Raw genomic sequence first — 15,414 nt, forward strand, 5'->3', positions numbered from 1 at the left:
AAACTGGTTACTGAACTGAATAAAGCCAAATGGACTATTACAATTAACTGAAGATATTAAGCCAGAAATGGCATTGTGACGTGAAAGAGAGCTAATTCCGCTTTTATGTCATAAATGCGAGTCACGTGCGAAAAAAGAACTCTTTTAAATCGACAGAACTTAATTATCTCTAGTACAGTGCGTCAAAAGTTCAGTTTGAATAAAGCAATACGTAGGCGTCAGGGATTTCGAAATAATTTCCACCTCAAACATGCTCATCGCTTTCACCCACACAGGTTTAATTCATTAGACTTCCTTTTGCTTTTAAAGCGCATCTTTGTAAAGCTTATTCTAAAAATCGAGAAATTTTTTTCTCGTGAAATTTTACTCGAAAACGAATGGTTTACGAAAACGAAAGTTCCCTCTTAGTTTTATTTTTTTGCCAAATATTAGCCAAATTTGAAATACTGTTTTTTTTATTTTTTGTGTTGATCACCAGCTGAAGAAAAGAAAGCTTCCAACGCTAATAAATCCTGAAAATACCTTAATTACAGGGCGAGGAAGGCACAGGATATCAATGGAAGGAAAAGCCTTGTATTTTGCGCAGTGAATATTTTGTGCAGTGGATGTTAATTGCATGTGGATGAATGAACAATGGGGCTTAGCTGTCGACAGGCATCCAATTGAATGAGTGAAGAGATGGCCGATTATTTACGTTAACACATTATAGATGTAAATTTCTGTCAAACACAAAACATTTTGCACAGAGCAGCTCAGTTAACAATGTGGCAGTGAGGAAACACATGGACAAGAAATGACTAGCTTGAACCACTCGGCTATGGAGTCGCCCGAACAGTCCACCAAACAAGATACCTACCTTAGAGTTATCACATGCACACTTATTGCAATATTGATCGTTTTGACCCTGCTCGGAAACGTTCTTGTCATGGCAGCGTTCTGTCTTTGCAAGGAATTGAGGACAATTACCAACTACTTTCTCGTTTCGCTGAGTTTAGCGGATTTGCTCACGGCTTTGCTCGCCATGCCGATTTTCATGGCCTCAAAAATCACGTCAGATGGCAGCTTATTTCCTGGAGGAGCAGTCTTCTACGACGTTTGGCGGTCAATAGACATTATTTGCGGTACAGCGTCTATTTGGAACCTGTGCCTAGTCAGTTTAGACAGACTTCTTGCGGTTGCCGCGCCGCTTAGGCACTTGGTTGTCCTCACACCAGCTTGTGCTAAGGCAGTTATCGTGCTGGTCTGGGCAAGTTCTCTGGGCCTCTCAGGAATTCTTCACATGAACTGGAGTTACAAGGGTATCCTTATCACATTTATCAGTTTCTTTCTACCACTGTTTATAATCATTTCCTCATACGTCAAGATTTATCAAGTTACCACAAGATCGTGCATTTTACGCCGAATCGGAGGTACGCAACTCAAAAGAGACATTCGTTCCGCAAAACAAATGGTGGTTGTTATTAGTGTGTTTATTTTATGCTGGGTAGGTTTTTTTGTGTTGACTTTGATACTTTCCATTAAAAGATCTATGTCTTCAACGATAAATCCCGCGGTATTAGACTTTCTGAAGTCTTTGACGTATCTAAATTCGTGTATAAATCCACTTTTATTCACTATGGTTAGCAGAACGTTTAAGAAAGCCATAACCGATATTCTTCACTGCCATAAACCGAATTTGACGCGGGCCAGACGGCCGAAATATCTTGGAACTAGACGAAATAATAACATGGGATCTTTTCTCGTTTCGTCGCTGTTAAGAAGATCATCTAGCATTCAAGAAATACCAGGTCATAAACGAGAACATCACTGCTCGCAAATAGTTACTTACACAGAGAGAGAAACTTGTTTGTAAATTAAATATTTGTGATGACGGAAACCAAAAAAAAATGTCTGTATGAGCTAATAAAGTGGTGCATTTCGGTGATGTTTTTGTTTGAAAGGACACCGCTGGGGTATTGTACAAATCATCCTGGACTAGGTTATTTGTGAAGTTTTGCTTTACGAGGGGACTCAGAGCTTTTAAGAACTATAAACAATTATGCATGACACCTATAGTGGTTGTAGAATCACAAGATGTATTTTTTACTGTGTATATATTTATTGCTTTTGACACGAAATGTTAAACGCGGGAGCAAAACTCGATTCAGCACGGAAGTCATTTTTAAGGTTAGAAAAGAGGAAAATTTTAACCCTTGAGAACAGACAATCAAAAATGCGGCCGGCAACAGTCATCACTTTACCGTTTACAGGATATTCCACTTTTTAGACGGAAGAATGCCATTAAAATAGTTGGAACATGGCAAAGTGTTTGAAGATTAGAACCGAATAAAAAGTGATTGTTTACTTGAAGAGTAACTAGCTTATGACATCATTGCAATGGCAGGCCGCAATATCGTTAATCGAGCAAATATGTCAATCTAATGATCTGCATCTTAGAAACCAAAGTGCTATAGTTGGCTGCTTTATTCCTTTGTCCTTGGCTAAGATCTTTTGTTTGGTCTCTTCTCTTAATATCGCCAATTTAATTTTGTTTTTCCGAGTAATTTAAATACCAAATATGGCGCACCTGCTAGGAGTTGCTTTTAAGCCAACACTTCCTCTTTTTTCGCGATGGCATCAGCCGGTCGATCGAGCGGCGAGGATTGAAGCAATCTAGGAGATTTTCACCTAGATTAAGTCACACTTCTTTCCGACTTTTAACAATTACACACAAATGAAATTTGCTCGAGAAACAAGTAGATTGCACTGTAATTACTTTGATCGCATAAAAACTGTAGACAGAATTTTCACATTGGGGTCTTTTATTAGGCGATTATCAGTTTTAAAGCTAATTGGTCCAACAGAGTCCTGCCATTGCGTACAGCTTTTAATAAAAATTTCAATTTTCGCATTTTTGCTCCCAAACGCAATCCCAGGCACTTATATATCTTTTTTTTTTGTGAGTGATTTTAAAGTTTGCACGAGCATTTTCTTCATGATTTATATTTGGCTTAAAATTTTTTATATCACTGGAGCTGCAAATGTTACATGCTTTGACAAGATCCGGTGTCAATCCAAGAAGCAAAAATAATTTTTTCTGCTCACGATAAATCAAGTCGCTGACTGACTTATTTTTCAATTTTATTGCTTTTTCGCATATGTCAGGTTAGTGACAGCGTCAGTCCATGAATAAACTATCAAACTCTTTCAAAGCGGAGTTTTATCGCGGACTTCCATTATTACCTACCTATTAACCGAGAGTGGGGTCTTTACGGAAAAAAAACTCAAACCTCGGCCTTGCCGTATTAACCTCGCTATCGCTCGGCCAATACGGCAAGGCCGAGGTTTGAGATTTTCCCGTAAAAACTGAACGTTCGAGGTTAATAAGTTGCTTATTATTTGGCTATCTGATTTGGTTTAATTTTGCAAACCCGTATTCGGCCCGTGGGCATTACGGGAGATTATTATATGGCTGTGTCTCACGAGGACTGGGAACTACCGAATTCACGAATTTGATTGGCTGAGATCGATATTGACCGCGGTCTAGATTTTCCCATCTAGACCGGCATCTCGACCGATTACATTTTGCCGTGAAAAAGTTGCAAACTAAATACAAAAATATTGACTATTCTCTTCCAAAATATTAGTTCCAGAAAATATCCATATTATGGATGTGCGAAGCCTGATGAGGAAAAAAAGTAAAGAGGACGAGTTTGGCAGAATTAAGCTCAGCTCATCGCCGTTCGCAAGCAAAATGTCAGCTAGTACAAACCAGTTACATTAAACGAATTAATTTTTTCTTGTTTGCCATATAATAAACATTTTATTAACCGAGCTTAGTCGATCTCTATGTGAGAATCTTGACCTCGGTCGTGTGTACAGACCTCACTGCGTTCGATCTGTACTCCCGACCTCGGTCAAGATTCTCCCATACAGACCTCCTGCTCGGTTAATAAGAGCTAAATAATGCCCTACAATGAACGAATCAGAGCGCGCGTTATATCGCCTACCAACACAAACCATATAATAAAGTGATTCATAGTGACTCATCCTTTTAAAAATTCGTGGACTTTTCTTTTACTTGTCAACTAGTTACATTGTATTAAACCTAAAGACTATTTCAGTTGGAGCGCGCAACATTAAAAAAAAAAAAAAGAAATAGGAAAAAACAAAAGAAACGTTGCATTTATTAACTTTAGTTGTGTTAAGCCTAAAGGTAGTCTGGGAATCCTGGCTCAATGCATTTCGAGCTAACGTATCTACAAGTACAGGTTTGACCTCTACGAGTATTTTTTTTTACACTTATTGGTCAAATTTATACTAGAGACGAAATTTCTATTAGGAGACGATTTATCCATTTAGGACGTGTTACCCGTCTGAGACGGATAAATCGTCTATGTATGAATCTGGTCTTGTGACGAATTATGTGGCCAGATTCGTCTTGGGCAGATTCGTATGTCAGCCCGTCTTCAAGACGTATCTCATTAACATTCCTGGCACGCTTCTTCGTTCTCCTCAAGTACGCATAATTAACATGTGGAACAGAATAATAACTGCCAACTTTTTTCTTTTGGAAACGCCTCTTTATCGGGAGCAGGGAGATGGCGCAGTGGTAAGAGCGCTCATCTTCCATTAATGTAGCTCGGCGTCATATGTGGGTTGAGTTTGTTGTTGGTTCTCGCCTTGCTCCGAGGATTTTTCTCCGGGTTCTCCGGTGTTCCTCCCTCTAAAAAACCCAGCACTTCTAAATTCCAATTCGATCTTGAAACAGTGAACGAAGAGCCTCTCCGTGGGAAAATGTCACTGCAAATCCCTATTTGTTTATCTATTTTTGAAAAACACAAAAACATTTTGAGCAATTTACCTGCAAGAGTTTTATTTCCAACATATTTTAGTAGTTCTTATAGTGATTGCAAAAATTTTACTGGATATACTGTTTGTGACATTCGAAATGATCAAGGTTAAGGTGTTTTATGGTGAGGCAAAAAACGCAGACCTTTCATTCGAAGTATGTGACGAGGGTTTTTCTCACGTGGACAGCCGAACAGCCTTTACACACATTTTACATCCTCCACGAGGACGTTATCTGCGGGAGATAAAGATACTGCAGATAAGAACTCTATTAATGTGTGGAAGTAGCTAGCATACAATCTACACTAATTGGGGACACTTAACAACAATTACTTATCTAATAATTTTCTCTCTTTGGGCGCTATTGCGCAAAGGGATCAATTGCTACACGTCCCGCAACACGCCTTTGCCTATTTTTGTGGCTTACAGTGTTAGGTTTCAGTTTTGTTAGAGCTCTCGTAGCGTGCACAGTGTTTCGTCAAGTGTTGTTGTTTTTTCCTCACGTTTTTCGTACATTAAGGAAATAAACTTCTCTTATGGCCAAAAACAGACTGTTGTTGTTGTGTTGTTGGCGGGGGGAATTAATAAGATATGAAAATAAAATAAAATAAAATATTAAATATATGTACTCATGTAAGTATTTAGTCTTTACAAGTACTGTCCAGCAGGCTTGTGAAATTAACCAATTTGATGCGCTTTTTAAAAGTGTCCAATGATTTAGACGATCGAATAGATTTGTCGAGTTTGGACCAAATGACAGGGCCTAAATAAGTCAGGCTATGTTTGCCATAGGTCCTAGCAGCGGTCCGAAATCTGGGTATGGTGAAATCAGAATTTCAAAGATGATACTGTGAATTGGTAACAACTAATAAGTTCCGCAATGTAAGGAGGCACCAGACCATCGGCAATGTAAGGAGGCGCCAGACCATCCACAATGTAAGGAGGCGCCAGACCATCGGCTGTCCTCGTGAGAAAAACCCTTGTCACAAACTTCGAATGAAAGGTCTGAGCTCTTGCTTCAGCATAAAACACCTTAACCGTTCCCAGAATTGAATTACCATGTCTAAAAATAACTTGGGCAACGTCCACACTACGCAGGAGAAATTTGAAAATGCAGTTTTGTAAACACTAATCCGTCACGAAAACGGAGCTTTTCAAAAAAGCTCTTTAAACAGGAGGAATTTGAAAATGCCGGCTTTGCGTTTTCTTGTGGACAAAAAACATTTTAAAAATGGAACTTTGTGAAAACAGTGGCGTCATGATAATTATGTGATCTCCCTGACCAAGTACAAATCCAAAATGACCGGTGATTTTTGCTCTTTTAAATTTTTCCGTCGTTGTGTGAACGGAAAACATTTGATGCGTCTTCAGAGTGAAACCTCCGCTTTCAAATCCTCCAGGCTTAGTGTGGACGGGGCCTTGAGAGAGCTTACCTGGGGAATGAGGTCCATATATAGGATAAGCTCAGTCTGTTTCTCTTCAACCCTTCTTTGATCATTGTATAGCAAACTGAGGCAGTTAACTGTATTGAATTAATAAAGATTGACCCCCCCCCCCCCGCTTTTGGTGTTTAGCAGAAATGGATGAATTTGGAATTAAACATCCAATTGTAAAAAGCAGTAAAAAATCTCCAATACAAATAGCATTTATGAAGACATGAATGATCTTTCCATTCACTTTTAAATGGTCTTTATTTTAACAGAATGTTAGTTAGACAGAGAATTCCAGTGTTGCGAGACAGAAACACCTTGTAGAATTTATTCTGAAAATTAAGATCAACAATTGTTTATATTATGTCTAACGTCGTTCAAAATGAGATCAAATTGTTGATCAATTTCAATCAATTATTCTCCGGTATAGGGCGGTTTTCTCTTGAATATCGAAAAGGTTATTGGTTTCTCATCACTACCCAAACCATCCAATCACCAATCGTGAGGTTTTCCCGCGCTTCGCGTTAGTTACTTGTATTTACCTAGTTTGAGTTTTGATTGGTCCACCGGATTTTCTGTGTCCTTCGTGATTGGCTAGAGTATAATTACTTTGGGTTTGGTTTTACCCGACACTCAGTTGAAAATCGCTCTATAATAACCGCTGATATGATGACTACAAGGCACAAGATTTATTTGTTGGACCACAGGGGCGATATCCTACTCGAACTCTCAGCCAAGACAAAGTCAGAAAAGGGAATTTCTTTGTCGGGCGTATTGATCATTGGCTTCCAAGCAAGCGTAATTTTCACGTTTTTATATTACTCTGTTCGGTCTCAGAAAAGCGTTTGGGTATCGCTTTCCTAAAAGTAGCCTTTCTTCATATACTAAAAATCACTGAGCGAGAAATATATATCGTGTTATAGATTAACAGCTTACGCTAGACACAGAATTAAAAATATTTTTGTGATATGTCGAGAGACTAGTCCAGTCTGGAGAAATTAAAAGCTAATATTTGACAGACAATTAACGATATTTCCGTGCTATGTCGAGAAACCGGTTTAGTGTGAAGGAAAGTTCTGTAGCTCAGTTTGTAAGGAAATATTGATCGAAGATTCCATTACATTTGAAGTAACACAATCGCAACGCGGCGCTGAATAAATGGATTTTCTTTTTGTAAGCCACAAATTGATTTTACAACCTTTAAGCGTCTCAGAGACGACAAGGACGGCTCCCAGTGGTGTGAGAATTAACACATAAATGCTCAATTTGTCTTTGTAATCAAGCTTAATTTAAAATAAATACAATAACATTTTATTGAGACTAAAATTTTGTTACGATTGCGAAAATAGTACACTATGATAATTTCATATCTTTATAAAAATCTACTTCGTCATTGAACTGATATACTGCAAACGAGAAAAGTCGGAAACAAGACTCGACGAAAGTTTCGCAAAGAGGGTACAGTTTTGATTTAATTTTCGGCAAAATGAAGAACCGTGAGGCCTACCCAAAGATGGAAATTTTTTTGTCGCTTGTCGCTTTGTTATTCATCGTGCAATCTGTTGGCGGAAACATTGCGTCCGAAGGAGATCCCTACATCGAAGGAGGTCAGTAAATCTATCGTTGCCAAATACGTCGTATCAAAAAACTCTTACAGGAATCATTTTGCAAAGCAAATATTTCCACGTAAAGATGCCATATGTAAGATATATTTAATGAAGTTATCGTACGTCAAGAGAGAACTATCACCATATATGTAACTGTAACGTTTATATTTACCAAATAGAAGACGGTGTTCCATGTTCTCTAAGAAAGAAATGCTGGCGTAAGGCCTAGACAAACTGCTTACGGACGCTCGAGCGACACACGACTACGTTCAGTAGTTTTTCCAGACCTCAGAAGAGCATTGTTTGCTTAGAAAACATAGGAACACAGCACGAGAAAGCGAAAAAGTATATGTTGTTATATGTTGTGTTTATGCACACGCTCGTGAGCGCGCGTTAATGACTTTCTCTAGAATACGCGGAATGTGGTCATTCCATGTTGTTGTTTTGTAAAGAGTGCCAAAAAGAGGAACAAAGAATTATAACGCACACATACTGACAGCCATTGTGCTTATTTTGTAAACTCCGAAAAACCCAATGAACAGTAAAAAATTAACAGCCAAACGAGCACAACATACAACCTTTATTTATACACGATAGAAGACGTCAAAGCTAACAAGCTTTGCACAAAGCAAATGAAAGTCCAGCCGAACAAAAAGACGGCTGGGAGTGCAGAAAACATCTGTGCTATGAAACGTTTTTTGGAAACCAAAACATATAAAATGACTTTTCACCACATTTCCCGCCATTTCGTCTCAAGTAATTGGGATAAAGTCGCTTGGGCTGTCCACGCATCGCGTGAGTAACATCCTCGGAAGAACTGGGTACTATATCTAAAAAATAAACTTAAGAGGGATTACCTCGGGTAGAAGACCTATATGGGGATTCACTCTCTTATCTTGATAACCTCCTGCTTATACATACTCACGGGTCCGTACGGTGTCCTATGGTGCAATGCGATGTTCGAGGGATTTCTTCCATATTCCAATTTTTCAGCCAATAAACGCAAACTGCATGACCCCAGTAATTCGAAATAATTATCTCAATCGGCTTTATTATTTCGAAAGAGTAGTACCGTATTTGCCCTAACAATTGCTTAGGGGACTCAGTACTCATTAAAAGCTAAGCCGTCTTGATTTCTTAATAGCATTCCAAATTTCAAGCGTATAATATATTATTTTCCTTTGTTGCTTTAGACGCAGCTTCTCTTGAAGATGATTGTAAGTAAATAATGTTAAGAGATTATAAATTATTACATGTTATATATTATATATATTGAAAATGCTTCGTTGGTTTCGTAGAAGTTTGACACTGTTCTCAAGTTCCTTCTTGAAAATTTTATTACATCTGATTTTGTCTACCATGTTATATGTACCATCAATTTTTATTTCCTGCGGAAAAAAGACCGGAAACTAGCGCCTCCTGGCCATGCGCAGCTCGCTTTTTGATAATAATAATAATAATAATAATAATAATAATAATAATAATAATAATAATAATAATAATAATATTTGACAGTTCCAGGTGAGGTGCAGTGTCCAGAGATGCCGGCCTGCCGCTACTTTCAGACGCTGTGTTGGAGCACTACGCACAGTTTATACGACTTTGTCATAAGGCAGTGTCCAAAATCTTGTAAACTGTGTTGAAAATTTGGTGAGTAATGTTATTTATTTGGAAGGCGCTGTGGCGGTCTAATGGCTAGAGCTCTGGATACCAGGGTTTAACTCTGGAAAGGGCCGTTATGCTGTCTTCTTGGGGAGGTCGCTTTACTCTCACAGTGCCTTTTTAACCAGGTTATAAGGGTGTCGGCAAATAGGCCACTTTACAGTTGTGTGCTTAATTACCTGGCCTATGAATGCTGAATGCAAGCGAGGCTGGAGGTGCTCTGTTTTTGTCAGCTAAATGCAAACTAGTTAGCATATATAAGAACAACTTGATTCACAAAACAAAAGTAGTGAGGTCGCTGCCATTCAAAGGCCAAGTCACCGAACAGACAACCGAATAATTTAAATGGTCTGTCAAATGCTTAGGAATGAAGAAATTAAAATCGATAGCTTTAAGGAAGCCGCGACGTTTCTGATATACTGCACCACCAAATGCCATTCAAATATATAGGAGGTGATTAGTAGTTCAGCTTAGGTTTCACTGTAGTGAGTGACTTGATTGTTTTGGTTTGTTCTCTTTTTCAGTGACTACTCCATCCCAGTTTCCTGGAACCGCTCTAGCAACAGTTACTGTAGGAACACAATCTGAAAGTCACATTTGAACGAGACTGAAATGCAAACGCGAAGGATAAGAGTTTAAAAATTTGCTTCAGATTATATATTTGACGGCATTAGAGGTTTCTTTTTTTAGTTTTATGATATTATACTCGTTGGAGTGGAAGAAAAGCTTGCGTCATTTTAGATTTGATTCCGTTTTAAGATCCTCAGATACAACTGGGCAACAAGTTTTTCAATTAAATCATTTTTGAACGCTAGCAACGTCTCAATCTTTTCGCGGAGTCGGAAAACACCTTAGAGAGGATGTTCGCTGAGAAAGGTCCACGCCAACACAGACGCTTCGTTTTGGAATTGCTAGGGAACTGTTACTCATGCGTTGCTGAAGAAATCATCCTCTCTTTGTAAAGATTTTGTTTTAATCGTGTACACTGTGCTAATCTTCTCTTTACAAGTGCAAATGATGAAAATTTTATTTCCACTCAAGTAACTAGAAACTAAGGCCTTGTATACGTGTAAGGACATCGATCCTTCCGCAAATAAAGCGTGGTTCTCCTGCAGGGAAAACAAGAAAACGAAAATTAAAAATTATAAGATTTGCCGGATTCTAAAATTCAAACGTGCAATCTGGAAAAGTAAAGAAATGTTAGTCACGAGAACAAAATACTGGATATTAAGGGTGCTTTCCCTTATAAAGATTGCCGAGTCAAGATAGAATTCTTATTTTAAAGCAGGAAAAATAGAGTAAAGTAAGTTATAGGCGACTCTTTTCTGACGTCATTGTTTACATTTTTCCACAAAACATACGACTTTACGCAGAGAAGGCATCACGCTGGACACTAATTGACTACAAACATTACGAGCTTGTGAAAATTAGTAACTGGTGAAATGTTTGGCTTTTGGGTGTAATATTCGAGGAGAAATTGGCTTTCAAAAACTGCAAAATTTCTGCAAAAGCGCTAAAGAGCTCATACATTCTTGGTAGAATTTTTAGTTTTTAAATTAGCGTCGAACAAAACTGACTATTCGATACATCGGGCGCAAATTCCTTGGGACAGTTAATCGTGCTGTGCCCTTTCAATATTCAGAACTAATGTTTTTGTAGCTCCATCAGAAATTGTCTCGCTTATGCTAATGAGGCAAATATTGTAAACAAAGATTCTCCTATAGACTGCGTAAAATGTGAAACTTAAAAAGAAAATATGCGAAACGGAAGTCAAAGCACACACACAAAATTAGCAACATATAGCGATGATACAGCCAACGTTTAATGGCTAAAAAAGGAGGAAATATGTGTGGGAGGTATAAAACGAACACGAAGCGATGAGAGGAGTTCTTATGTTCCAGCAACAGGAGAAAAACATCACTGAAATGGAGTCACTTTCCTTTTCCTCACAACTCTTTCTTTAACAAAATGTCTCCGCGCCTGCAAGGTATAGGAAATTTAAATCTTGGTGGCCAAAACAGGAAATTTTAGATTTAGCGAGAAATCTAAGGGGCGTTTAGAGAAGGCGACTTATTCTTTTATTTCTCAGTATTTTCGCGTCTGTGTTTAATTATTGACCTACCTCATTAACAAACTCCGCACGTCTTCTGGCAGCGAATTCGGATGTAAGAGTACTTGCGACTGCGGCTGATCTTGCACATTTTGTATCTGCTACACCTTGGAGAGCTATCCCGACAGTCTGCAGGCGTGATTTGTAAGAATTAAAGAAGGAACATATTTAGGAGTCATAAATTACTTGGACAATAGATATTTCAAAACAATCCAAGGATTTGAAACTATTTTTAACTTATAAGACTGATTAAATAATTCATCAAGTTTAAACAAAGAAGATCATTATGATGTTGCTGATTGGCTCGCCCCAGTCGTCCCAGGCCGTTTGAGAGGTCCTATCAAAGAGAAAACTGGGGACGAGTCAGGTGACGGTGATATGGACCTGAGATATTGACTTACATGGATCTTTATTCCCTTTTACTCCTTCGTCCAAGTTTGCGAAGATGCATCAAAAACAAGAATTGGTAATTCATCACATCTCCAAACATTGATTCCCTCAGCTCGAGTTTAGTCCAAAATATTCTGCTGCGAGTCCTGTTTTTAAGGCTCTTTTTGGTATTTGGAAACGCTATGAAATATAGTCTTTCGTGTTTTAGATGTCATCTAACAGTTTAGGGAAATATATATATATATATATATATATATATATATATATATATAATGTAGGAGGAAAAACACAAATAAACTACAAGTTCATCCCTACAAGCCTGTTTCGTGGCATCATTCCGCCACGCTAAACACAGAAACTCGACCGAACTCAGCAAGCACATCTGGACCCTCAAAGACAATAACATCGAACACTTTATTTCCTGGCGCATTCTCTCATCACACTCGCCGTATAACAGCTCAAGCAAAAGATGTAACCTTTGCCTTAAAGAAAAATTCCTTATCATCTGCCAACCCGAGCTATCAACACTTAACAAACGTAATGAACTCGCATCATCTTGCCGCCACAGAAACAAAGCCCTCCTACGAAACAACTAACCCGTTAAATTTCGCGCTGCATATATTATGTAAATTATATTGTATATAAACGGTGGTAAGGATTATTCTTATTAAATCCCCTGATGAGTGGGCGACCACGAAACAGGCTTGTAGGGATGAACTTGTAGTTTATTTGTGTTTTCCCTCCCACATTATATACTTCGCTCTACTCTAATGTATTGAGCACTGTTTTACGAAAATGAAATGTTACACTTTATATATATTTATATAACTAACTGCAGATATATATATATATATATATATATATATATATTTCATCACACATAAAATAATAATATTAATAATAGCAATAACTTTCTTGAAAGTTAGTAGCCCTCTGTACAAGTAAAAATTAAATTCTATATCTATTTACAAGCAAAACTAAATTATTTGTTCCCTGAAAAACAAATCGCTCTATTTTTGCTCACGGAAACGGCATATATCTCTGAATTCTACAAGTTACTTTCAAGGTAAAAAAAAAAAAAAGGAACAAAGAAACAAAAAACCCTTCAAACCTTTGTCTCGTTTTACTTCTATATACTTCCCTGCAAAACAAACGAAACACATTCTGATTAGGGTTTATTGCGCAAGATGTTGTTATTTATTGCAGAAAAATTTCTAAATTTTCAGACATTAAACATTTACCAGCTATCAATTAGCTGAATTACGTATTGACTGGAAACCAACTTAACTCAAATTATTTGCAAGTGGCGTTCATCGATCCTACGCTACTTTCCGGCTTGCATTCTCGACCCAGTTGTCAATGGCGCAAGATTTTCGCTTCACCTGATTAATTTTAGATTAAAATATAGATTTCGCGCAGTCATCCAAGTTGTAGGGGCAAGCCTGATTAATTTAAAGGCAAAAGTTGGAAAAAATGTGTTGCGCATTGGTTCGTGCAAAAAATAAAATGTAAAAAAGATAAAATGTAAAAAAAGGACGCGTTTCGAGGCTGCTGCCTCTTCATCAGTGATCTCAATGAAGCTCAGTTGCATTCAGATCACTGATGAAGATGTAACAGCCTCGAAACGTCTGTCTTTTGACATTTTAATTTATCCCCGAATATGACGAGAACATTCACTTTTTTATAACTCTGGTTTAATGATATTTGCTTTGAAATAACATAAGACTGTGTTGAAAAGGAGTTGTCAGACTTTCTAATAATGATGTATTGCGGTATTTTGTAATAATCGTGGAAACGCTTAAACAAAAACAGAGGCTCCATACCAACCATAATCATAATTAAGTAAACATGAACGACTGCAAGAGATATAATCTCAAAGTGGAAATTCAACAATATTCATTTCCTTTATAGTCTTTAAATCTCTGGGAATGCTCTACCATCCAAAAGCAATAAAAATCACTTTTGATAAGGTGTAAAGAGCTCTTTCACAGTTCAGTATTTATAGTTTTGTGCCAACTTTCCGTCCGTTCAATACTTTTTGTTCGCGGAAGTTAAACTAAATGTTTTGCATCGATATTAAATTTTATTTGTCTGTTCAGCTAAAGTTCTTATTCGATCACTTCTACGTATAAGCTACTTTAAATATTTACATTTCAAGACATTCTTTTTTAAGTATCAGAGAAACCTCTTTCGATACAAAATCGGGAACAACTTACCTACGTCAAAATACGCATTGCTTTCACCATCATAATAATACCTTGATGGTGCAGGATCTTCCATAGGTTTCGCAGTAAGGCTGCCGAAAAGCATCCCAGCCACAAGAACAAAACAAAACTTCATGAGGACGGCCATATTTAGCGAGTTCTGGACAGTTCAGAGAGACAAACCTGACCAGCGTGAGAACAGACTTACGTAGTTAACGAGGTGAGATGATCAGTATGCATGCATGGGTGGTAGCTAATTATTGATGTTAATTTATGTGGTGTCACCTGCCTGCCGTTTATTTCGTGTAGCTGAAAAGGAATTGATTAAAAAGATACCACTTGTTTTTAATCTAAAAAAGTGTAGCTAAACGACGTGCTTTTATTGGCACGACTACCATGACGAAACGATGTTGCAGAAACAAACGCCGCACGCATGACGAAGCAGAGTAAATATCTTTTGTTTACGTACCTGGTCGGACACGCGATGTCCATGGAGATTATTAAGATATGCGTTATCGAGAGCAATCTAAGAGAACAGCAGGAGCCTATCTTAAATCAAGGGCTGTAAATAATTAAATACTTGTGAACTCGCAAAAGCAATGTGCTTACAGGAGCTGGGAAGCAACAACTGTGAGCTTAAGTCTTGTTTGTGTAGTTTTGAGATTGGATTGGTCCTAGAATATTGTTGCTAATTTTTTGTTGTAAATTAAACATAACCTTAAGAGCTCATAGCATAAGTCTGGATGCTTCTATATTGCTTCGTTCTTTGAGACAACATGCAAATCTCTGCGGTAGGCAAAGAATATTATTTCCTACCACCAGTCCGAGTAAGCAGAGTGATTGAAGTACTCATATTTTTGCGTCTCAATTGTGACATTCACGACGTTTTTGCATTTGTAAACTTTGTTGAACTACTTGATAAAAATGTTTGGTGAAAAATCCACAACACGGAATAATGAGTTAAGGAAGGCGTTTTATAACTTTTAATAATACACCTTAAAAAGACTTTTAGAGAAATACAAAACGAACAAAGGGCAAAAGGGAGTGAGCTACAAACGACTGTCAGGAGAGAGGGGAATAAACGCTAAATAAAGAACAACCACGTTGTCCAGTTTTTGTTTCGATTACGTTTCAAGCAAGCACCCTGCGGGGTACGAGATTGATGCTACAGTGAGCGGTAT

The 15,414-nt window shown here is 37.8% G+C and overlaps 1 protein-coding gene and 2 long non-coding RNA genes across 3 annotated transcripts; 2 read left to right on the forward strand and 1 right to left on the reverse strand.

Moving 5' to 3' along the window:
* The first annotated feature begins 473 nt into the window (after positions 1–473).
* Positions 474–4,138, forward strand: LOC110068714 (dopamine receptor D1-like). Its single transcript, XM_020776109.2, has one exon. It carries the CDS (start codon positions 794–796, stop codon positions 1,850–1,852), a length of 1,059 nt encoding a protein of 352 aa, XP_020631768.1. The 5' UTR covers positions 474–793; the 3' UTR covers positions 1,853–4,138.
* A 3,493-nt stretch (positions 4,139–7,631) lies between these two features.
* Positions 7,632–10,343, forward strand: LOC149097790 (uncharacterized). The gene is made up of 4 exons (XR_016204360.1): positions 7,632–7,867; positions 9,061–9,084; positions 9,383–9,517; positions 10,054–10,343. It is a non-coding gene; the product is annotated as an uncharacterized LOC149097790 (long non-coding RNA).
* A 141-nt stretch (positions 10,344–10,484) lies between these two features.
* LOC110068713 (uncharacterized) lies at positions 10,485–14,471 on the reverse strand. Its single transcript, XR_002298798.2, has 4 exons — positions 14,246–14,471; positions 13,141–13,170; positions 11,652–11,768; positions 10,485–10,638 (listed from the first exon to the last, which is right to left on the reverse strand). It is a non-coding gene; the product is annotated as an uncharacterized LOC110068713 (long non-coding RNA).
* Positions 14,472–15,414: the final 943 nt, after the last annotated feature.

The sequence above is a fragment of the Orbicella faveolata genome, unplaced genomic scaffold, assembly GCF_042242905.1.
Source record: "Orbicella faveolata isolate gen_17 unplaced genomic scaffold, um_ofav_v1 contig_47, whole genome shotgun sequence".
Taxonomy (NCBI): domain Eukaryota; kingdom Metazoa; phylum Cnidaria; class Anthozoa; order Scleractinia; family Merulinidae; genus Orbicella; species Orbicella faveolata.